At 43.1% G+C, this 25,407-nt stretch overlaps 1 protein-coding gene across 1 annotated transcript; it reads left to right on the top strand.

Moving 5' to 3' along the window:
* Nucleotides 1-255: 255 nt before the first annotated feature.
* CCR3 (C-C motif chemokine receptor 3) lies at nt 256-15,019 on the top strand. The gene is made up of 2 exons (XM_005600755.4): nt 256-479; nt 13,520-15,019. The coding sequence occupies exon 2, from the start codon at nt 13,531-13,533 to the stop codon at nt 14,608-14,610; it is 1,080 nt and encodes a 359-aa protein (XP_005600812.1). The 5' UTR covers nt 256-479; nt 13,520-13,530; the 3' UTR covers nt 14,611-15,019.
* The last annotated feature ends 10,388 nt before the right edge of the window (nt 15,020-25,407 follow it).

The raw sequence follows: 25,407 nt of genomic DNA, 5'->3' as shown, positions 1-25,407 counted from the left end.
GGTTGTCCAAACCTATGCTACAATTTGCCTCATCAAAGTCTACGAAGAGCTCTATAGAATAATCAGGTTATCCCCTAGTTCTCATTCTTCCTTCACGGGGAAATTTCAATTTCATTTTTCATTCTGCTTCCCCATGGGTCAAAGCAATGCTTCTTCAAGAATTATCCCCTCCTTCCAAAAAAAATAAACCCTGCCAGGAGAATGCAGAACCCCTGAAATAGCTGCTGAACATCAGCAGTGTTCTCAAGGATTTCTCAACTGAGTGTTTAGTGTGTTCTCTCAGTCACAGAAAAGAAGAACTGCACCAAACTTGCTATCTTTCTGAAAACTTGCAAAACCTGAGAAGCTAGCCTGTTTAAAACAGGAAGCTGTGTAGTTTCCTACCTTACTAATGTCTCTGATCAGATGGTATCTCCGGTCCATGAGTGGCAAGACCTAAGCTATCACTGGACGCATAAAGGACTTTGCTAAATTAGCAGGTACCTCTTGTTTTCTTTTTGTTCTCATCAGGGCAAGAACTTACTAAATGCAACAAAAGTTGTTTATTTAGAAGTGACTTCCAGGTAGACTGTTATGTTTCTAGGAAAAGGGAGACGAAGCGAGGGGTCTGGGCAGGTGGCAGCAATACCTTGGGTCGAGGAGGCAGAGGAGAGGAAGGTCCTGCACAATTTACTAGGTAGAACGAGGCCAAAGAGGGGGAGCACATTGTAAAATATGTCCTTTTTCTTCTTGCTTTCCTCCATTTTCCCTTTCTTTCTCCCATCCATACGATGATGTGCTTGCCTCTTCCACTCATCCAAACTTGGCCATTGACACCTCTTCAGCCAACATGACCAACTGTGCCCACGACCTTCCCTATGTTTTCATAAATTCTCAACTATTGAGGATAGGACCACGGCAAAAAAGTTACGCTTAGTAGTTTTGTGTTTATTCACATTGACTTGTAAGAAACAGCCAGCGAAAATATAATTTACATATGTGTGTAGATATATTTGTATATTACTTTTGTATATATACGTATATATTTCAAGTTTTCATTGAAATTCCAGTCTACGGCAAGCTATTAGGTGAATCAGTCGATGGATCGCTTTGGTGTATTTTTGTCTGGCTCCACAAGGTTGACTGCTTGCTTTCCCTGGACCTGCATTAGAGGGTAGGGATAAAAAGCCTTCCTAATCTTCTGGAAACCCTGGATTGGTTGAGGATGGAAGTTAACTGTTCTTTGACAAGTGTTTTGAGGGAGGGCGATGGGAATATGGGGTCTTTGGCACATGGAAGCCGTAGGAGTTGGAGGGTATCTGCAGCTCTTTTCAGAAGGTGGCATGATTACACTGAATGGTGCGGGCTGTTACTTCTTCTGGGGGAAGAATGACTCAATAAGAAAAAAGCAGATATACCCAGCAGAAGAAAATGTGTAAAGGGCACAAACAGATAATTCGCAGGAAAGGAAATACAAATGACTAATAATTAAAGTTAAAAAAAACCCCTCAGTAATTAAATAAATATTAGTTACAACAATGACTCCCTTTTGCCCATATAATTGACCAACTAATTTTTTTTTTAAATCTTCTCTGTGTTGATGGATGCTTGCTGAGACTGGCACTGTCACGTACTAGTGCCAAGAGTAAATAGATTGTGACACACTTTCTGGAAGCGACTTGGCAAAATGCTTCAAGAAATATGATTACAGGTGGAAATTATGCTTTGGGAAATCTACTTTAAGGAAATAAAAAAATTGCAGACAAAGATGTTTGTTGCAGCATTATTTAATAAAAGTGCAAATTGGGAACAACTTAATCGTACAATGATAAGACAATGATTAAATAACCATGAATACCTATACAATATATTGGAGTCATTACAAATTACATTTTCAAATAATTTTTAACTATATGGAAGCAGGTGCAGGATATAAAATTTAAAATATCATAATACAAAATGATATACAAGTGTGATATCAATTATAACAAACATGGTACCTGAAAAAGAAGCAGTGTTTCTCTTTCTATGGCACAGGTGGAGGTGGAAGTAGCAGGGGCCAGGAAGCTGAGCCCTCTGGTCACATTGAGCACCCCCCAACCGTGTTATTTTAACTGCGTGGGCGTACCTTCCCTATGAAAACGTATACTTCACGATCATCTCTTTCGAGTAAATAACATATCAGCCTGCATACAGATACTAAAAATCAGCTACATTTGAAACACCTCTATTGAAATACAAAGAGTAAGTCTAATCTTTGGACAAGGAAGTCGTAAAAATATCCAAAATCACTTGACAGGTGGATGAAACCAAGCCACTTAAAATGCATCACCCACACTCCCAGAATGGGGTGCAACTTTTGCTCTAGTAACTAATCATAATGATTAGCAGCTGTGGAGGTCGTGCGCCGCCCTAACATAGCGATGCTGGGATATGTCGGCAGCTGGGAAAAAGATTGTATTTATTCATGATTTCAGCTTCGGGAGGTTCCTGTGCGTTTCCAGGGAGGGAGCTCTCTGGCTCACCAGGCAGCCCATTCTGTTCCTGCACAGTTTGGGCGTTCTCAGCAAGCTCTTTCCCCCAATGTCATCAAATTTCTGCTCTCTGGAGGGTTACTCCCTCTTTTACAGAAAAAGTTAGCGTATCATAGAATTTTCTGTCTCAAAGGGACTAAAACATTGCCTAATCCAATCCTTGAATAAAAAAAGATTAGATAACCAAGGATGTACAAATAGTGGCCAAAAAAAAAAGGAACTAAAATAAATCTGAAGACTTTTCATTTTTCATACAAAACATTCAAAGTTCTTCCAACTGTGGCTGATGTTTCTGGAGCTTTATCATCCTAGCCTGTCCTGTACTCCAGGTTGACACTAACCCTCTTAAACTGTGGTACCTGAGATAGAACATAATGTTTCAAGTGTATAGTCTAACGGTGAAAAGCAGAGTACAAATTATTCTGCTCCATCCTTCCATCCATCTAAGAAGTATTTATGAAGCAGCTATCACTTGCCGGTAGCGTTCTGGGCACCTGTCCTGCACTAACATGGGGACTGCCTGCCACTTGCAACTGAGGATATTCTTCATTCTACCCCTAAATTTCCCCTTTTCTTCTCAACTAAGCTTAAGGAAGTTGGAAGGTATGTAACTTGGAGATAGAAAACAGATTCATAAAATTTAGGAGGGACTTCATGTCATCTAGTCCAGGAGATGTCAACCTAGGCTGCACATGGGAGTCACTGGGGGAGCTTTAAGAGTCACTAAGGACTGGGTCCCACCTCGAGAGATTCTAATTTAATTGTTCAGGGGAATGGCCTGGCGTTGGGATTTCAAAAGCTCTCCAGTGAGTCCCAAGTGCAGCCAGACTGAGAACGACTGCTGTAGTCAACCTTCCTCTCACTGTGGAAATCCCCTCCCGCAATGTCCCCGACGGGCAGCCAGGCAGCCTCAGCTTGAATTCCTCATCACACCTTGCTCAGGGCCTCACGAGGCACCCATAATTTTGGATAATCCTGCTCAAGCTCTTTCTTATGTTGTGGTTGAATTTCCCTCTTTGAACTACCTCCTGCTGGTTCTGGGGGATGACCCTGGGAGTCAAACATGATTCTGATTCTCATCTACACAGCAAATATCTTGCTGTCTCTCCTACCCACACATCTCTTCTCCAGGGTGGGTACCTCGGGTTCCTTCAAAGTATCTTTGTTGGATGAGGTTTCCTCTCAACTGCATTTCACTTGGGCAATGTTCACATTAAATGTCTTGCCTGGGACCTAGCACAGTGCTTTGGTTATAGTCTCAGACCACTTTAAAACCCCATCACATGCTAATCTGTAACTCTAGTTAACCATAGAGTCAGTGTGTGATGGGGTTTTAAAAGAAACCCCTGCTGCATATAAACTTAGATTAAATTAATAGATGTGTTGTATATAGATTACGGGAAATGATCATTTCACAGGATCCTAAGGTGGTCAAAATTAAGTGCCTAGTAGAACTCTCCTTTATTCCTGATTGTCTTTAATTTGCCTGGAATTCTACCTCTCTATCCACCCATTTACTACCTACTTGTCCTCTTCGTGAAAGGTAATTCGACCTCTCATGTCGCTCCATTGGACATGTCAGTAAATAAATGGATTAATATAATCCTGGTTTCCCATCAGGTTATTTAATTTGGTTGTGATCCAAATCCATTTGTAGAAATTCAAACTCCTCATTTACTATAACTAAAGAATTTAATGAAGGCTGAAACGCCTTGTTAAAACAAATTTTGGCTACTAATCATTTGATAGGTTTTTCTATAACCATGGGTAGTGGGCTCTGTAGCCCACTGGTTATTTGTGGAAACATAAAAACATCTCTTTAGGCAGAAAAGATACTTCCTCCTCCAAGGTCGTCTTGTACTATCTTGGACAGGATCTAAAAAATTTGGCATACCTGAGGACACAGTCCTTACTATCTACACTTCCTTTTCTGGTGCTCTTATCAATGTCATGGCTTTAAATATCATCTATGTGATGACAAATGTCAACTTTATATCTTCAGCCAAGAGTTCTCCCCTGGAGCTTTATATCCAACCACCTACTGGTCCTCTCCACTTGGATGGCATAGAGGCGTCTCAGACTTGACATGCCCCAAACCAGGCTTATTTTCCCTCAGCCTTCTTCAACTCAGTTAATGGCAACTCCATCCTTCCAGTTGCTCAGGTCAAAATTCTTAGGGTTACCCTTGACTATTTCTCACCTACATCCTGTCTCTCAACAAATCCTATAGTGCTGCTTCTGCATTTATACAGATTCCATCCACTTCTCACCCTTTTTACTCCTACCACCATGTCCAATCCAGTATCATATCTTGCCTGGATTATCACATGAGCTTCTTTACTGGTCTGTTTTTTCTAAGTTTCCTTCCGCAGTCTATGCTCCACATGGCAGCCAAAACAATCCTTATAAAATATAAGTTGGATCATGTCACGCCTTTAATGAAAACTCTCCAATGGTTCCCATCCCATTCAGAGAAAAGCCAAAATTCTTCAGTGGCTGCATGGCTACACTGGACCCCTGCCCACCTCTACCCCATACCTCTCTGACACCTTCTCCTGATACTCGCCCCTCACTCATCTTCTGGCCACACTGGCCTTCTTTCTCTTCTAAGTACACGTCTAGCAACTCTCCCATCTTAGGATATTTGCACTTGCTGTTTCTTTGCCTGGAACTCTCATCCCTCAGATACCTGTCTGACTCATTCCCTCACTTCTCTCAAGTCTTTTCTCAAATGTCACCTCAGAGGGCTTTTTGTTGACCCCCCTCCAATTTAAAATTGCACCTGTCCAACCCCACCCTACTCCCTTTCCCCATCTCCTATCTTATCTTTCTCTGTAGCACTCATGGCCATTGAGACACTGTAGTTTTTAGCTATTTGTTATCTGTGGCCCCAACTCCATGAACCTCCATGAAGTCAGGAATGTTGGTCTATTCTGTTCGCTGACATGCCTGTGTCCCTGGAGCAGTGCCTGCCTGTCATAGGTGCTAATAAGTGATTGTTGAATGAATGACTGAAGAACCCCATGAGGCAGTAACTCTTCTCATCAGCACGTTACACGTCAGGATTCTGAGGCAGAGATGCTAAGCTATTTGCTCTAGGTCGCACAGTCATTTCTTCAGACCTAGGAATTAAATTATTATCCTACACTGAGGAGGACCAGGGATACATAAGAAAGAAAAGTCTTATGGCTACAGATTCCCTGGCACCAGATACCAATGAAGCCAAAAGTACCAAGGGCCTTGGGCATGGGACATGATCTTAACACCAGTGCTGTAGGAATGATCACCACTGGGAGTCACCTTCAGACGGGGCTCTGCCAGATGGGCAGGTAGATTTGGAGTGGTGAGCAGTGACTTCATATCTGCTCTCTTCTCTATACTCGTTGGATGATTTATCAAGTTCACCTGAGGGGCTGATCCCCTCAAAAAGACTAAGCACTTAATTAAACACACACACACACATGCACACACACACCCCAGATTAGTGATCTTACTAATCTGGGATGCCATTTAGCATGTGGTCTTCTGTCACTCATGCCTGATCTTAACCAAATTCTCGTTATTGTCAAGGATCAGCACTGTTCATTATTAGGCATAGTGGTTTTCCACTTTAGCAAAGTTTTAGAATAAAATGGATTTTAAATTAATAGTATCTTTTTTCTCCTGTCTGACAAGAGCTTATTGACATTTACTTCTAAAAACATTCAGACTAGTTTGAGAAATATTGCAAATGGTTAACTCAGACTATCTCTGGCTTTGGCTGCCATAGATGGATCACATGCTATGGCACTGTTATTACTGGGTGTCATGACTTCTACGTAGAGTAGATGTCCACAGTGAGGAAATGGTGCTGAAATTGAGAAAGGTGTTTGCCATCAGACCACAGGTCCGCATCCAGTGGGCTGATGCTGACAGGCAGGTGAGGCTCCAGAGAATGTCTAGGTTTCTTTGAGTCCAGAACACCTGGATTCAAGTTCTAACTTAGCCATTTGCCATCTGTGTAATCATAAGTTATGGAATTGCTCTGAGCTCAGTTTTTTTAGCCGTAGAATCAGAATAATAAAAATATCTACTTCACACTGCCACTGTGATAAATCATATGAAGTAAGTTTCTAGAGGGGAACATCAAACAAGCATCTACTCAAAAAATATTAATTTTATTATCCCTTAAAGATAAAAAGTATTCAGAAAACTTCCTCTTTTTATTTTTTCAGGCTTATACCCAATGATTTAATTTTTGAATTGCCATTCATTCTTGAAGATTCAAATTCTTAAGAGCTTTTATTAAAATTAGGACTGTCTTAAAGAACAATGAAGGGCCTATTAATTAGTCTGTGCTTTGGGGCCTTTGAAAAGTCAGGGGGGCGTCCCATTAAAATCAGGAACCAGACAAAAGTACAGATACCACTGCTGTTTAACATCACTGTGGCAGTTCCAGCCAAAGCAGTAGGGCAGGAAAAACAAATGAGGAATACAAGAAAGGAAGTTCTAATCTTATCACTGTTTCACAGATAATAGGATTATCTAGGAGGCGGCCCTGTGGTGTAGTGGTTAATTTCCCACGCTCTGCTGAGGCAGCCGAGGCTTTGCAGGTTAGGGTCCCAGGGACAGACTCATCAGGCACTGCTCATCAAGCCATGCTGCGGCAGCATTGCACATACAAAATAGAGGAAGATTGACACAGATGTTAGCTGAGCAACAATTTTCCTCAAGCAAAAAGAGGAAGATTGGCAGCAGATGTTAGCTCAGGGCCAATCTTCCTCACACACACACAAAACAGTTATCTACCTAGAAGTCCTAAAGGAATTTATTTTTACAAAACAGTAAGATGGGGTCGGCCTCATGGCTGAGTGGTTAAGTTTCTGCGTTCCTCTTAGGCAGCCAAGGGTTTCGCGGTTCAGATCCTGGGCGCGGATATGGTACCACTCATCAAGCCATGCTGAGGTGGCATCCCACATGCCACAACTAGAAGGACCCACAACTAAAATATATAACTATGTACTGAGGGGCTGTGGGGAGAAGAAGAAGAAAAGAAAAAAGATTGGCAACAGATGTTAGCTCAGGGCCAATCTTAAAAAAAAAAAAAAAAAATAGTAAGATGACCAGCTTAAAAAATATAAAATAATTTTCTTTCCTGAATACCAATAACTGGTCAGAAAATTTATTAGGGAAAAATATCTCATTCACAGTAACCTCAGATATATATAGGTAGATAAAAAATACAAAGGTAGGTAAAAGCAATAAGAAATGTGCAAGACTAGTAACTAAAAGAACTCCAGAAAGTAGAGTAAGTAAACATATCAAGTTCCCAGATATAAAAACTTGATATTATAAAGTTATCAATTCTTCCTAAGTTTATTTACAAATGTAATATAATCCCACTCTAAATTATGTTTCTGTAAGTAATTGACCAAGTGATCCTAAAGTCTGTCTAATAGGACAAATGGCTCTAACAGGTAAGACATATGTGAAAATAAATAATGAAAGGGAGTGGCATAATCAGATAATCTATATAAACAATCTAACAAATCTATAAAAGTTAAACGAGTGTTTCTGGCACAGAAACAGGAGATCAATGGCGTGGAATGTAAAGTACACAAACAGAATCAGGAATACTAAAGAATATATGACGAGGCGATGTCTCAAGCCCAAGGAGGAGAGGGTGGCGGTTTACCATATGGTGTTTTTAAACTGGCCAACCATTTCAAAAGAGAAGTAAAATGGAAATGCACTTCATGCCATCTATCAAACTAAATTAAACATAGATTTATATGTATAAAAATTGAGCCACAAAGATTTAAAATATATATAAACATTTATGTAACCTTGGGATGTGGAGGCTCTTACTAAATGGAACCGTCAGGCAATAAGAGTGTGGGCTTTGGAGCCCAAGGACACAGGATCGAGTCCCAGCCCTGCTGTGAACTAGCAGAATAGCCTCAGGCAAGTGACTGAGCCTTGCCAAGCCCCTGTTTACTCATCTATAAAATGAGGATGTAAACACCTACCTTGCAAAGTTTTGAGGATGGCCCAAGGAAGACCAAATTATTGTTGACTCATCTCACAGTGATTACGAGTAAAGAATGTAAACTTTCTGACCTCAGAGACTATTTTCTTTTCCGTATGTTGTCCCTTCCCAGATGGTTGAAGACGATAAAGAAACAAAATACATCATACAAAGAAAGTTTTTGACCATATCATGCATTATTTGATTCATGGTGAAAATGCATATTTCTTCCCTTCAGAGGCACTGTGTGGACTACCGCTCAGGACCAAGGAGTTGGAGTCACAGTGCACTGGTTTTCTTTGGGGTGTCTTTGGAGTTTAAGAAGCCTCTCTGAGTTGACGCTCATTAGGAGGGGCTCTGGCTTACATTTGGGGAGGCATTTGAGGGTGCAGGGAAATAGTCTCCATTTCTTCAAAGACAGGGAGGTTTGAATTATTGGAAACTCCTGGAAGTGCCCTTCTCGTGTTCCCTCAGGGACGTCTAAGCACAGTGCCCAGCCACACAGGCTGAAGGTCTGGGGCCCAGCAAGAGAAGAGCAGGGGCCTTGTATTTATCCTCCAACCTCAGAATTTGCCAAGAACACTACGATTCGTAGAGTAGCAAGGAGAAGAGAAAATGTGGGTGTGGTCGTATCACACACTGGATAATTTGGAGGCATCCTGGGAGCTGCTGTCCCCATGTCTGCATGGAAGTGCATGCCATGGTCATCTGAAGGGCCTTCTCAGTGTTCCCGTGGAGGCTGGCTGAGCCCCCGCCTGGGCAGGTCCCAAGACTGTAAGAAAAATCTCCCTTCCCCGGTCTAGTAGTTGGACGTTAGCCCCACCCAAGATCAAAGAAGAGACTCAAGCTACCAACGTTTCTAAACTTCAAAACAAAATTCAAATGCTTTCCCTAGTGTGGCCTCCACCTCAAGTTTCTTAGATCTCAGTTTGTGGTTTCAAGTTCTCATGAGTAAACCCTTCAACTTGTGATTTACCTAGGTTTCCAAACCAATTACCTTAAGAAAATGTATTCGCCAAATCTTCCAGCAGTCCCTGCTTAAAAGCACTTGCTTTCAACTACAATTTAATTGATAAAGGAATATTAAAAAAATTTTAATTTGACAACTTTAAAAATTATAATCCTCTTTCCTGCCACAGTTATCTTAATTATGTGCTTATTGCCTTTTATATGTACATATAGTTTCATGTGGTTGCAATCTTCATTTATACACTTTACGTTCTCTTCATTTTTCATAAACATTTGCCTGTGATTCTATCTCGTCTCCAAAACTAGTTTCAACGACTACATAATCATTTCTTGTATAAATGGACTACAATTTATTCAAAATACCTTTCATGTATCAAACATTTAGACTATTCCCACATTTCTTTGTTTCTTTCTATTATGAAAATGATGCTGTAATGAACATCTTCGTGCACATTGTGTTTTGGTTTGGTCAACTTTTTCCCCTTAGGGTAAATTCCTAGGAGTAGAACTATTGAATCAAAGCCATGTGTATCTTGATGGTTCTTCCTATATATATAATTTCCAAATTTATTGAATCAAGTTACATTGTATCAGCAATAAGACCTCCAGATTGGCTGCAAGCTCATCAGCATTGAGTGTCATCACCTAAGTGTTTTTTTGATAATTAAAATAGCATTCCTAACTTAAATATATTTTCTAAAGAAGGGTTCCAATTCTAGATGTTTATTCTCAACTCAACTTTGCAACATTCATTAAAATTTAAACTTGGTGAATGTAAAACTGTGCTTGTTAACATGGAGAGGTATTCATTACACATTACACAGTGAAAATGGAGCCTGCATATAGTTAGTTGGACCTGGCCGGACAGGAATTGGGGGAGAGGGCTCCTCTCCTTCTGACTCCAGGAATCGCAAGAAAAGAGAGAATGGTCATGGAAGGAAGCAGTCACACCTGTGGGTTTCTATCTCCTCATTCAGTCTTTGACCAGAACTGGGGGGGTATAGGGGGCTGTTTGATAAACTGGGAGGACCCCCAAGAAGATGTCTCTCTTCAAAGCACCTCCTGACCCACATGGAGTGGCCGGTGAAATTCAGTTGGTGATCAGGCAGAAAAAAGATCTAGTTTACACTCTTGAGCATCCCTTGGTTTGTACATGACATGAACATAGAGTCAAGGAGGAGCATGTCTGCCTAGGTGCCTGCCAGTTCAGGAGAAGATGCACAGCCTGGGCCAGGACTCTAGTGGAGATGTGGCAGTAACAGAGGGTTCTCCATTGCAGCCAGAGCTGAGGGAACACTCCATCACTCCATCACCTGGGAGATGTCCAATGCCCAGGGAAGACTGAGAATGAAAGGATCATGAGGCCATTAGCTACAAACCATTGCAGCACATGCCAGCAAAAGGCTCAGGTTTCAGACTAGTTGGCCCCACCTCAGCAGACACCAACCACATAAATCAAGTACCAATAGGAGACCAGAGCACCCCTCTCCACTCTGCCTGTGCCTCTGGTCATGCTGGCCCCACCCCCATACTTCCACTGCCAGCTTAGAGACGACCAGTGAGAGAAGAAAAGAAACTGAAGTTATAAGCTGGCAACATAAAGAGGATGAGTAAAACCTAAAGTCATCATTCAGATGAACCACTATGGACTAAAATTTGTGAATCCTTTTTCCTGCTACCCAGCAGGGGGGAAGCTGCTACAGAGATCCAAATAGTTTCAGAGACTAAAGAAACCTCATTTACACTGCAAAGTTGAGTTGTACTATGAGTAATTTTAGTGAACTAGCTAAAGTAGTATAATCTCATTTTTGGTAAAACTTGTACCCATGTCTGCATATCTGCATAGAGAAATGTTAATAGTGGTAAACTTCAAGGTGAGATTTGGAATGGTTTTTACTTTCCTTTATTGTTTATTTCCTATTACCATCTCATTTTTCTAAAATACAAAAAGCCATTTTTAAAAGTCTAATTCAAATCTCTTGACTATTTCAGACCTAAATATTTATTTTGGTTAGGACTGTGTAGACAGTATGTGTATGAGAATCATATCTGTTTTCATATCTCTGACCTCACGTACCTAGTAATCAAGGACTCGGCTTCTGACCCTAGAGAACCTGCATGGTTTGCTGTGCTTTGTGCTCTAGAGCTCTCAAAAGATTCTACAATTCTGTCGTACTGATCATGTTGGTTTCATGGAAGTGACACAGGAGTTAAAGGCATGATCCTCAAGTTGAACAAAATTTTAGTGAATTTTTTAAAAAGTTTAACTTGTTTTTAGATCGGTCTGGGAGAAAAGGAAAGAAAATACGAATGATTAGTGATAAGTAGAGGCTACGATACCTTTGTTGTCCGGAGCAAGCAGCTCTGCTCCTTCCTGGCTTTAGACACTGAGGTTTAGAGGCTCACTCTCTGTGACTGTAAATGCATAACAGACAAAATGATAGGCATTTTTTCTCAGCTTCTGTGGAGTATGCCAATAGGAGTAAGAATGCTAATAAGATCATGCAAATCAGTTGTTTCTCAATTCCGTTTTCCATCTCAAAAGCCTCAATTCGTCAGTGGGTGGTGTGCCAGGACAGAGCCATGAAAACAGATCAACAAGTTCCAGCCAGAGACCCTACTTTTTTCCTAATTTCATGTGAAGTGGCTTCTCATCGTCTTTCTTTCACTTCTCTTTCCTACCAGCTTTACAGCTTTTTTGAGTTTGAAATATGACCTGACATACACTCTCTCATTGCATCTTCACCACAACCTTGAGTGATACCATGACCCTTATTTTGGAGATGAGTAAAGAAGGCTCGGAGTTAAGGGCTTGTCCAAGCTGGTGAGAGGGATGGCTTGGGACGTTTCTGCATCTCCCATCTCTACTCTCACTTTGCACAGAACCCTCCCAGGTGCTGACTTTTGGGGGCTCCGTATTCCATTAAGAAGCAAAAACAATTCCTTGCCATGGCTTCAATTATTGCATTTCGAAGACTTACCTTGAGAAATGCCCATTGACTTGTACATTCATATCCTCACACGTGTCCCCTGCTCACAGAAAGGAGAAAGTCAGGGGGACTCCATCCAATGAAGCAGTGCAGAGATTAACTGCCCTTCATGGGGCTCCTTCCTTGTCTGTTTTTCTTCTCCTCCAGCAAGTCTGTGATCTTAAGAAAAGCAAGCACTGGCCCTAAGGATCCTGGTCTAAAAATATCAAATTTAATAAGAAATTCCATTGGCCTACTCCTTCGGCTCAACTCCTTTTTGAAGGAGAAACTCTAAAGGGTTTACTGTTGGCACATGACCATCTTGTCTCAGCGTTCTCAGGAGCAGGAAAACGGAAACAACCTAGCTTAATGCTGCTTGCAGTTCTAATTGTTACAATAGTTAATAATAATTATAATAGCTAAGTCTTCAAAAGTTAAGCTTAAAAATCACTGCATTTGAATCTAGTGATGAGGTAATTGGACATAGACACCAAAGATCTAGCCTGAACTTTTGCACTTACTTTCAGAGGATTTTGCGTAAATTACCAAATTTCCTTAAGGTTCAATTTCCCATTAATTATGACCAACAGCACATTGTTATGGGGCCATGGAGAGGGGTAGTTATTTGTAATAATAACAATCACCATTATTATTATTACAAGCATTTGGTTTTTAAACAGGCAAGATGATTTTGAAAGTCATATATAAAATGTAAAACATAAAATGGAAAATGCCTTAAAAGATACAGTAATAATAATAATTATTATATTATTATCCAGCCTGGGTTTTTTTGTTTTGTGTTTCCTCCTTCAAATGCTTTCAGAAGCCAATATCCCCATTCTTCACCACCATCCCCACCATTTCTGTTTCTTTTCCCATCATGGGTCATGTTGACTTTCAAAACTTCAGCTCTTTCATTCCTGACACCTCCCCTGTAGCATCTCTGATATACTTTTTGAAGTACATGCTGAAGAACCTTTAAATATATAGGTTGTTTATCACACGTAGTTTTTGTTGATCATGCCTAATTGCGGGGTTGTTTTTCTCTTCTTCTTTCACAGAGACAAGGAAAATGGCGACCACATTAGATGGGACTGAGACTGTGGGTGAGGCTGAAGGAACCACACCTTATGACTATGATGGGTCACTGCCATGTGAAAAAATCAACATCAAGATGCTGGCGGCCCAGTTCCTGCCCCCACTGTATTCTCTGGTGGTCGTGATTGGTCTGCTGGGCAATCTGATGGTGGTGGTGATCCTCACAAAATACAAGAGGCTCCGGATTATGACCAACATCTTCCTGTTCAATTTGGCAATTTCTGACTTGCTCTTTCTTTTCACTCTGCCATTCTGGATTCACTATGTTTGGCGGGATGAGTGGGTTTTTGGCCATCACATGTGTAAGTTCCTCATTGGGCTTTGTTACACGGGCTTGTACAGCGAGATCTTTTTCATCATCCTGTTGACGCTAGACCGGTATCTGGCCATCGTCCACGCTGTGTTTGCCCTTCGAACCCGGACCGTCACTTTTGGCATCATAACCAGTGTCTTCACCTGGGGCCTGGCAGGGCTAGCAGCCCTCCCTGAATTTATCTTCCATGGGTTCCAAGAGGAATTTGGTCAGTATGTCTGCCTTCCTTTCTACCCAGAAGCAGCAGAAAATATCTGGAAGAGTACCCATGTTCTGAGAATGAATATCTTGAGTCTCGCTCTGCCTTTGCTCATTATGGCTGTCTGCTACTCAGGAATCATTAAAACACTGCTGAGATGTCCTAACAAGAAAAAGTACAAGGCCATCCGGCTCATTTTTGTCATCATGGTGGTCTTTTTCGTTTTCTGGGCACCTTACAACCTGGTTCTCTTTTTCTCCACTTTTCAAACAACCTTCCTTGGGACCAGCTGTGATCAGAGCAAACAGCTGGACATGGCCCTGCTGGTGACAGAGATGATCGCCTACACGCACTGCTGTGTCAACCCTGTGATCTACGCATTTGTTGGCGAGAGGTTCCAGAAGAACCTCCACCACTTTTTCCACACGTACGTGGCCATCTACCTGTGCAAATACATCCCATTCCTTCCTAGTGAGAAATTGGAAAGAGCCAGCTCTGTATCCCCATCAACAGGGGAGCAGGAACTCTCTGCTGCATTTTAGGTCAGATGCAGAAAATCGCCTCTAGAAGATGCGCTGGGCAGATGAAGCAAACACGTTAAGTCAATCACATTGACCTCTACGCCAGTCCTTTGAACTTCCAGTGCAACACTGAAGCACTTGAAGACATTAAAATATGTACACAAAGGTGGCAGTGTATTTATGCACCCCAAAGTCATTACCAAAGGTCAAAGGCTGGGCAGTTGACTAATCATCAACCCTTAAAAGCAGAGCTTTGCTTGATTCTCTGAAGATTTACAGACATTTTAATGCATCTGAATGTTAGATAATTACTATATGCAGCTACAAATGGGTAAAACTCTTTATATTTTAAAACTGAACTTCAGCCAACTATCAACACAAATGAAACATATTTCACAAAATACAATAAATCAATTGCATTACTTCTTAATGTGCCGTGCCTAGCTCTTTCCTTGCTTGATGAAAAGACTCTTTTAATTTTAGTTTACAGATTTGTACTATCAAGCAACATAATAGCATGTCATACTTGCTCCCAATATTCTTGACAGTGAATTGATTTCCTAGTCACACAGAATGACCAAATTTTCCATGAGTGACTGCATAGAAGAGCAATTTGGTATTTTCACCATAAAGAATAAAGGCCCTACTCATAGAAACTTCTCAGAGCCCTGAAATGTGCGGACATAGCCTCCCAAACCCCAGTCTCACTGTTCATCCAACAACTGTGTTTAGGTGACACAGATAGAATGCACACACATTGCTTTAGACTAAGTGAAAGATGCTAAAATGTGTAAGATAAACACAATCCTTGTCCCTACGAAACCTTCCGTCTAGTAGGGGATGTAAGACAGAAACAACCAGCTCCAGTGCAAACACTCAATGCTACGCCAGGGCTGGAAGGGAGCTGAAATCTGAGGGAGGAAGACTTCATGGAGGAAGTGGCTTTTGAGAAGGTGCTGAAGGTGGTGCAGAATTTAGAGAGGATTTGGGGGAAGGTGCCTTAAGCCAACGGAATGGCCAGTACAAAGGAAGAAGGGAGGGCACAAACATTTGCGGGCAGTAGAGTGCGGTGGGAAGATTGGGATAGGACATGCACTTCAGGCAAAGCATCTTGGGCTTTGTTTGGAAGGCAGGGTGAGCTATTGAAGGGTTTAGAGCAGGGAGTAAAACAATCAACATGGTGCATTAGGAAGATGACTGGTAACACATAGAGGATGGAGTCGAGGTCCCAGAACCATGCAGGGAGGTAAGTTAGGAGACAAGCGCAAGTGTGGAGACAAGGAAAGATCAACAGCTGATAACGGAGGTGCCAGGAGCACCCAGAGAAGAATCTGGCCAAGACACAGCATGAAGGATCAAAGTACCAGGAGCGATATATGGTTGGTTGAAAAAAACAAACGGCAAAACAGAATGCATCATATGCAGAAAAAAAAAAAAGGAGTTACACACACACTTTGCATTGTGCTTAGATGCATGAACATCTCTTAAAGTGCACAAAAGAAAGCAGCAGCAATGGTTGTGTTTGGGGAGGGATATGGTTAGAGAACAGGAGAAAGAGTGCGACTGTTCTCCTAATACCTTTTGCGCCTTTTGGACTTTTAGCCATGGGAACATGTTATCTACTCAAAACATAGACAAAACTTTAGAAGTATATATATATACATGTAAAAATAAAAGGGTAGGCTGCTATTCAGATGTAGTATCCACTTACCAGCTTTAAGGACATTAGAAGCCACCTGCCAGGAATTAACTCTGCCGCCTGGTCTGATCATCTCCAAGCCCCCGGGTAGCCCAGGTAGACCCACATCTTGCTAAAGTATTAGGAACTGGCTGCTCAAAGTCTACAAAACAGATTGTAAAACAACGAGGAAGGTGGGGCAGGGCGGATAATCCCACAGCATCATCTCCCATTGGCTGTAAGACCAAGTGTATTCCCATTGTTCAGAAAGGTGTACTTAGATTTCATAAGTTCATTCATTCATCTGGTCACTTATCATTCATTCATTCAGTAAATATTTGCTGAGTACCTACCATGTTCTCAGCTAAGTCCTGGGCAAACAAATTTAAATACATCGTGGGCCCTGTCTTTAGGGAGCTCACCATCAGATTGAATTGGACACTGTTCTTGTCCTGCACTGCCAGAGTTCAAAATCATATCTTAAGAAAATTGCCAATGCCAAATGAGAGAAACTTCTAGTTTAAGAGCAGGAAAGATTCAAAGTCCAAACATGGCACTTCCTAATCAAATGTGTGGAGAAGGGATATGCGTGTTCTTGGCCATCCATTCCATCCAGCTTTGACTGCTGGTGAGTGGCCTTGACTTCTCTTACCTTCACACTTGTCTGAAAGTTCTTAACTCAATCTGACCCCTCATAGGCAGCACAGGATGTGAACCTGGAACACTAAACCACGTAACACGAATCTCAATTTAGCTAGGAAACTTTTAAGTACCTTTTCTCTTTCTTGTGGTTCAGTCAAAATGTAAATAAAGCAATCATTTAAAAACTTATCTCTACCTCACTGGTTCTCTCTTGCGTTGTGAATTAGTGTCTGCCCTCAGGTAACCACAAGTGCAGGATATAGGTGCTTGTTCATACTCCCCTGGCCCCTGAAAGCTTTCAGGAGCTTTGTCACCCACACAAAACTGCTCATAACCAAATCATGGATTCACTGTGCTCCATTTTGCTCCCCAGCCCCACACTGTCCAACAGAACAATCTACTGTGATACAAATGTTCTATAGCTGTGTTGTCCAATATGTCCACCACTAGCCACATGCAGCTACTGAGCGCTTGAAATGTGGATGATGCGACCGAGGAACTGAATTTTTAATTTTTATTCACTTTTCATTTAAATAGCCACATGTGGCTAGTGCCTACTACACGTAGTTAGTGGCGCAGCACTAGCCCCTTCAAACCTGCCCCTTCATGTCTGTTCTACCAACGCATCAAGCTTCTGGTAGTCAGCATACACATCGTGAACATTGCATGACTGACTAGGGAAAATGCCAGTGAAGCAAAGATGAGTAAGATCCATTTCTAGAAAACTCATTCGCCATTCTGTGGAAGAGGCCCATCTGACTCAAATGACTATAAAGTGATGGGGGCCCAAAGGCCTGCTAAAGAAAGTCGATTGGAGAAAATGAAGAAATGTACACAGAGAAAGTGACATTGTGCTCAAGAGCAGTTCCTGAGCAAGAATTTGAGAGCAGTTTATTTGGAAAGTGCAGAAAACTCTGGTAGGGAGTAGGGAAGTCAAACAGGAAGAAGAAGATGCCAGCAAAGGGTATATTATCAAGCTGCCTTCCACCAGGGCTGACTAGAGCTCAAAACTGTTAGAAAACTCCAGGAAACAGTGTGACTCGCAGTCTTCGTTAGCTCATCCGAGGGGTAAGGGAGTTGGGGTATTTCCGTGCCACTGCTGTCAGTCACTGGCTGATGGCTGCTCCTGGGGGATGTTAATTTACCAGCATCTCCGGCTTGCCTGGCTCTGGCCTTCCCAGCTTTGGGGAAAGCTCCTGGGCAGTAAGATGCAGACACTGGACGCTGGCAGCCAGCTGGGCACACTCAGTTAAGGCTTGAGCGATAAAGCATTTGCTACATAGTTGAATGGGTTTATGAACAACTTTTTCATGAAGCAAAGGGTAGAAGTGAGAGTAGTGTCCAGGCAGGTGGGTCAATTGCCTAGAGTGACCTTGACAATGGCAGGTGGTCTTGAACGCATGTCGGCATTGACTTCCCTGCTCCTCCTCCTTTTCGTTGAGTGTCATGCTTTGCTAGTTTAAAAAAAGATGATCCTTCTTTAGCTTGAGTTTCTGAGGTTTTCTTCAAATTCCAGAGTTAAAATTGTAAAGTCCTCACATCACCTGAACAAAGCAGTTTCCTGTCCTTCATAGTCATTGGACTTTCAGTGACTTCACTGAGGTTTTCTTCCATTTCTGCCCCAGTAAATCCCAGTAAATGGTTAGGGTCACCATTCATCTCTCTCTACTCACTGATCTAATCCAGAACTCAGTGAACTGTAACCCATGGGCCAAATCTGGCTCACTGCCTGCTCTGTAGACGGAGTTTCACTGGAACACAGTCATGCTCCTTTGTTTATGATTGTCTGTGGCTGTTTGTAGAGGGTGCCTGGTGCCACCTACCTTGGATGGGAAGAGGACAGCATGGCGGGTGCTTGTCTCTCACCTCAAACCCAGTAAGAGCAATGCCAGTGGGACCACTGAGAGCATGATACAAGGTACTGTGGTTAAAGAGGCCCTGTGCATTGGGATCCGACACTCAGCCAGGAAATCAGCAGACAAGGGACTGGCCAGCCAGCTGCTTTGAGGGTGGAGTGGAGGAAAATTGTCACTGTCTCGGGATGGATCTATACTTCCAGAGTTGATTTTGGCGGGATTCTTTTCTGTGGACTACATGAGAGAGAGCCAATTGGAGGATTTCTAATCTCGTCCAAGAAGACTGCCTGGATGAAACTTGTGTGTGGGACCCCACAAGAAAATGTGTGCACAGTAGACCGCCAAAACAACAGAGGACAATGGGAAGTTGTGAGCCAGCGTAAATGCCTTTTTTAAAATCACAGGAGTCATGTTGACTATTCCCAGGGATGTCTCCACGACTTTAAAAAAGCAGCCATTAGAGAAACAATCAACTTTTAAACAGGTGCCAGTCCCAGGGGAGTGACATCATCTTATGACAGGGCCAGTCAAGCAAAAACTTTCCTAAGCCCAACTTTCCTTCCTTTCCTAGTGCCCACCCAGTCGGAGGACCAGAACCCATGGTTGGCAAGCTGGGGAAGGAACAGAAATGCCAGGAAGGGGGTTGGCGCTGTGGCCGAGTGGTTAAGTTCGTGTGCTCTGCTTCGGCAGCCTAGGGTTTTGCTGGTTCGGATCCTGGGCGCGGAAATGGCACTGCTCATCAGGCCATGTTGAGGCGGCATCCCACATGCCACAACTAGAAGGACCCACAACTAAAAAATATACAACTATGTACTGGGGGGATTTGGGGAGAAAAAGCATAAAAAAAAAAAAAGAAGATTGGCAAGAGTTGTTAGCTCAGGTGCCAATCTTTAAAAAAAAAAAAGAAAGAAAGAAGTGCCAGGAGGGAGAGACATTAGTAGGATGGCGCCCCCACTCCTCTCTCTTCCAAGTGGTTCATCTCTCAGCTACCTGGGGGGTGGAGGGAAGATTTAAATACAAAATCAAGTTGAGTTTTGATATTCCTATGAGGATCAACTCTTCAATTTCTCAATTGAAACTCTGTCCTTTTGTGACCTCAAATGGTCACGGGATTGTACTGAAGTGTGATGACAATAGTCACGAGACTGCCCAAGTTTTCATTCAAGGCTAGAAGAACTTCAGCTTCTAATTCAATTCAAAGGGATATGAGACACAGAAGTAAAGACACTTTCTGTTTATACCCCATGAATCTTGTTGCTTCACCATATTGGTGGCAAATTCAAAGCTCCCACGGGCCCAGCCCCGTGGCCGAATGATTGGGTTCGTGTGCTCCACTTCAGTGGCCCAAGGTTTCACTGGTTCGGATCCTGGGCATAGACACGGCACTGCTCATCAGGCCATGCTGAGGCGGCATCCCACATAGCACAGCCAGAGGGACCCAGAGCTAGAGTAAACGACTATGTACTGGAGTGCTTTGGGGAGAAGAAGAAGAAGAAGAAGAAGAAGAAAAATGATTGGCAACAGATATTAGCTTAGGAGAGAATCTTTAAAAAAAAAATCAAAGGTCTCAAATTTCAGCTCCCTAAGGTCCACATAGAGCTTACATGAATTTGCAGGACGGTCCTGCAGGATTTAAATGGATATTAGAACCCAGATCCTGGCTGGCAAATAAGACAAAGGAAAAAAAGCAAAATTATCTTAAATACGCATGCAGTCACACACTGCATAATGACATTTTGGTTAATGACGGACCACATATATGACAGTGGTCCCATAAAATTAGTACCATATACCTAGGTGTGTAGTAGGCTATTCATCTAAGGGTTGTATAAGTACACTCTGTGATGTTCACACGTCAACAAAATTGCCTAACGACACATTTCTCAGAACATGTCTCTGTCTTTAAGCAACACATGACTGTATAGATATAAATATAGATATGGATATGGGCTTGAATATAGAAATACCTAATAATGCCTTTAAAATCCTATATAGCTAGATTTTGCCTATTTTCGTAGTTAGCCTTTTCTGGCTAAGTGAAAGCTAGCCCGCTGGCCACAGCCCAAGGCTGTCAGAAGGGCTGCCTCTTGCAATCTAGACTTTCTGCACTGAGAAAACCTCTCAATTTTCAGATAGGCCAAGCCTCTGCCTAGCTCACTTTGACATCCTGGCAAATTGGCCGCAACCCTCAGATGGTCCCTTGGTAACACGAGCTTCAGTTACAATTGCAGTGAGAAACATGAACACTAGAGGGCCTTCATCCGTGCTGGAGCCGCAGCTAGGCCTGTGCAGAGTCATTCGGTCAGCAGAGAATCTGCCCATATACTGGGCAGGAAGTGAGGTTTTGATGCTATTACAGCAAGAAACTCAGGAATGCCTATGCCTGATGTTGTCTAACTGTGTTGCAAAACTCTGGGGCTGCCATTTATAACCCTAGGAATTGTGCAATGCAGTGGCCAGGAGGGAGCAACAAGATGGGCAAGGCAGCTTCACGTTGTTATTCCCTGGGCTGACTCCTGGTTCCCTGACATTGGGCTTTGGTCAACTGGTTGCAGTTCAAGGCTTATGAAATTCCACTATCTCTTCTTAAACCAAGATTCAAATCTTATTCCAGAGGGCCACATCCAAGTCCAAAGCAATGGGTATTGCTGAAACACGTGTGAGGAGAACAGAACAGAGGAAAGTGGGATATAGCACCTGCCCCTATGAGGACACCCTGACTCAACATGCTGCTGCTCAGAGGGTGAAAATAGGCTAGACCTGTTGGGGCGTGTGTGGGGCCTTTCACCTACAATGGCCCAACTGCTAGGATATGTGGCCCAATCCATGTTCTGACATCTGATCATCAGAACAGCAAGCCCTTTGACCTGGGGACAAGTGCGAATGGACAGAGAGACAGACATTTTGCCCATGATATGTTGTTCAGTCAAGATGCTGCTCCTCTGTCAAACCCCAACAGGCCACATTTACTGAACATCTACAATTGTCTTGGTCTTTATCGGGGGAGGTAAAGAAAATGGTAAAACAAAAACATGGTTGCTGGCCATAAGAAGATAATTTATCCAATGAAGGAGTATGGGGGATATTCTGTCGCCCCTGCCCAGATCCACTCTCCGCCCTTCTCTACCCTGCTCTGTGCCTGAGAAGCTGCCCTGAATGGACCACGCCAGTATTCTCCCTTGCTGTCTAGATTAAGCCCATGGGGGACACCTGAACAAGAAGAAGGGAAGGGAGTAAGATCAGCGTATTTATTCCCCCTGCCCCTTCCTGCAGCAGCACTGGGGCCTGGCTGCATTCCCCGACAGCAGGCCCACCTCCCAGCTCCAGACCTCTCCACGCGGTTTCTCCCACCCCTCACCCCTTCAGGCCTGGTAATAATTCCTGCTGTTTCTTGTCTCAGGAGACTGCAGTGTCCCTTCATCCTGCTATCACTTTTGCAAATGGTCTCTTTATTAAACTCTCCTCAAATTGTCCAATTTGAGTATGTCAACTGTTTCCTGTTGGGACTCTGAGTGACATGAGGAGACAATATATGGCATAGGAAAACAATTTGGCAATAAAGAAAAAATATGGTAAGTGTCAAGCAAGCATTCAAGGAAGCCTTCCTGAAGGAGGGGCTAGACTGGGTCTTAAAGACAGGAAGCTACCCTCTGAGGAGAGCCGAGGGAAGGGGTTAAGCAAGGGCAGAGTTGAGAATGTTCAGGAAACAGAGACTAACAGTCAATGTGGAAGGGAGAAACTGAGCAGATTAGGAGTGAGAGGTTTGGAGGCCTCTTTGATGCCTGAATAAGAACCTCAAATGCCAAGAGTTTGAATGTACCCTGTTGGCCACAGGGAGTGACACTGCTCTAGACACAAACTGGGGGGTTTGCTTGGCTCATGATGATTCCTGTAGTGACCATCACCAGGCTCCTCCCAGCTCCCTCTTGACTTTTTTGATCCAGGGGTGATTGATCCTAGCCTGACCTAAGCTTGGCCAGTTGGGATTTGAAAACTCAAATGAAGACACACAGAGATGGGTGAAACTGATTGACCCTATGGCGATGGCCTAGAAAGAGGCTCCACGACCTCCTCCTGAGGGCCAGTGGTCCTTCCTTCTTCCACTCTGTGAGCTGTCCAAACCTTGCCCATACAGTTATCCTTGGCTGAAGTTGGCGTTTGTTTATAAATCGAAAAGACTAATTGGTGTGGAAATGAGTGCTAGAGAGCAGGTTGCAGACATCAGACTGCCAGGGAGGTGAGATATCCATCCATATTCCAGAATGGGAAAGTGGTAGCCCATGTGATAGAGAAGTAAAACAATTAGTCTGCCCACTGAGAACAGTGTCTGGCCAGGGATGGGTCGTGGGTGGCAGGAAGATGTTACTTATTCACCAATCTAAAGGGGACCAGGAATGGCAGAGCCAGAGCATAGGATGGCTGCTTCTGAAGGCACTGAGCAGCTTAAAGCAAGAAAAAAACCACTCAAATACTGAAATTTTCATCTTCAAGTTAGAGTGAAACAGAACCTTTCTGTGATCGTGTTGAAAAAACTCTTATTACTTGAAGCTGTCCAGTTCAGACTATTGGAAACCAATTCAGAGCCTGAAAGGGCAGGGGTCTTAATTATAATATGCATTGAATTCACATATTTGCCAAAAAGCATGTATAAGCATTAGGGCATCAATTGAGACAGACCGAGAACCAGTGGGAATGGGGATATCTGGAAAGATGCAGAGGACCCTGGCATAGTGGTTAAGTTTGCATGCTCTGCTTCAGTGGCCTGGGGTTCATGGGTTTGGATCCTGGATGCGGACCTAGCATTGTTCATCAAGCCATGCTGTGGTGGCATCCCACATAGAATAGAGGAAGATTGGCACATGTGTTAGTTCAGCGACAACCTTCCTCAAGCAAAGGGAGGAGGATTGGCAACAGATGTTCACTCAGGGCCAATCTTCCTCACCAAAAAAAAAAACAAACAAAAACAAAATCTAGGTTTGGATTTGAGAGTGCTTAAAAGTGGGCAGAACAGAATTTTGGATTGGGCTGAGTTTATTGATATGTGCACTCATCAGAAATACTGAACTCAATGGCTAAGGTTCTAAGAGTTTGCTGCTTGGGCTAATACAGACTTGAACCAAAGGCTAGTCCATGCTAGGTGAGTGTGAAAGGCCAAGGATCCCTTGGAATAACCTAGAGGAAGACCGGAACATTCTATTATCGCTATCATGTGGGTTCTGAACCTCACTCTCTCCAGGGCAGAGAAGAGCCTCCTCTCTTTTGTCATGAAAACAAGATTGGGGAGGGAATGTCATCTGGCATGGTGGTGGGCGGAGCTATAATTGAAATACAATCCTTGACCTCAATGAGGTAAAGAGTGTACTAAGTGTGGGTGTTTTATCTGCCAGAAACAGTCATTATAAAAGTCAACAGAAAAAGGATGGTGATTGGGGCTCAAGGAGTGATCTGACATCCAGAAGTCTGTTTTCATTCATTGCCGGGAGCCGTGAGCCTACAAGTTAAGCCTCTGCCTTGTGACACGGTCCGGGAGAGAGATGAGGGGACACACGGTGACCCTCAAGGGAATCTACCAGGCTGCCCCTGCAACAAGTCTCCCTGGTACTTCTGACTTTCCTGCTTCTTCTCACTCTGTTCTGCACCTGGGATTATTTCAAGGGAAGTCAGCCCGGCCCTGGGAATGAGAATGATACAATGCAATATTCTAGGAAAGTTCTGGGGAAAAACATATTCTAGGGAAAGAACATTCTGACCCGTCCTTTGGTCGGGTGAAGCGATGGGAGTGGAGAGGGAACAAAGAAATCTGTAGCCCCCACAGATCTCTCTGGGAGGACGGTGGTTGCCATGGCCCATTGAGTCAGGAGGCCGCTGGGGGTAGCCTCCTTGAAGTAAAGAATTACAGAAGCTTGACTGCCCCCAGGCCTACACACAATCAATTGCTCTTAGGCAGAACCTTGACTCCCCCCGGGTCTACACACAATCAATTGCTCTTAGGACTATTGTCTACCTTGCAATCAATTACTCTTAGGACTATTGTCTACCTTGCAAAAACCCGCTTACGTGAGCCAAAAATATGTACTGGAACTGTTTCATCAAATCATCCTTGCATATCCTGAGCCCTATATAAATCATACATACACAAAATAAAGTTAGACTCGGACCCCAAACTCCTTGTCTCACTGCCTCCTCCTTCACCGACGCCGTCCATCCCTCAGGAGACCCTGTTCCGGCTGGGGCTGGACCCCGGCAATTCATTACGGGGATCCCAGGAATGAAATCATATCTTGCTCAAGAAAATTTTAGGTCTGGTGAAAACCAAACCTGTCTTGAATTGCTTTAGTAAAGAATGTGGCCTCTCTCCAAATTCTCGGAAGTGAGTCATTTCACGAAACCCGGGCCTCTTGAATGATAAGGAAACCACACACCTTTGAGGAAGAGCTTTACAACATTGCCACTCATGAAAAAATTCACCCCAGCCTTGCCCAAACGGACGTGCAGCCAATTTTGCTGGAATAACACACACTGGGAAAAGAAATACCCACACTTTTCAGGTCTCATTGGATTCCAGTTGCAAATTACAGTAATTCCAAAAGACCCAGGAAATTGTTGTGGCCAGGCTCGGAGTAGGTGCTCATGAGAGCCAGG

The sequence above is a fragment of the Equus caballus genome, chromosome 16 (genome assembly GCF_041296265.1).
Source record: "Equus caballus isolate H_3958 breed thoroughbred chromosome 16, TB-T2T, whole genome shotgun sequence".
Lineage (NCBI taxonomy): Eukaryota > Metazoa > Chordata > Mammalia > Perissodactyla > Equidae > Equus > Equus caballus.
Note: the sequence above shows the minus strand (reverse complement) of the source record. Positions and strands in the feature narration are given on the sequence as shown.

Coding starts and splice junctions, on each gene's coding strand:
- CCR3 (XM_005600755.4), top strand. CDS start 13,531: ATGGCGACCACATTAGATGGGACTGAGACTGTGGGTGAGGCTGAAGGA.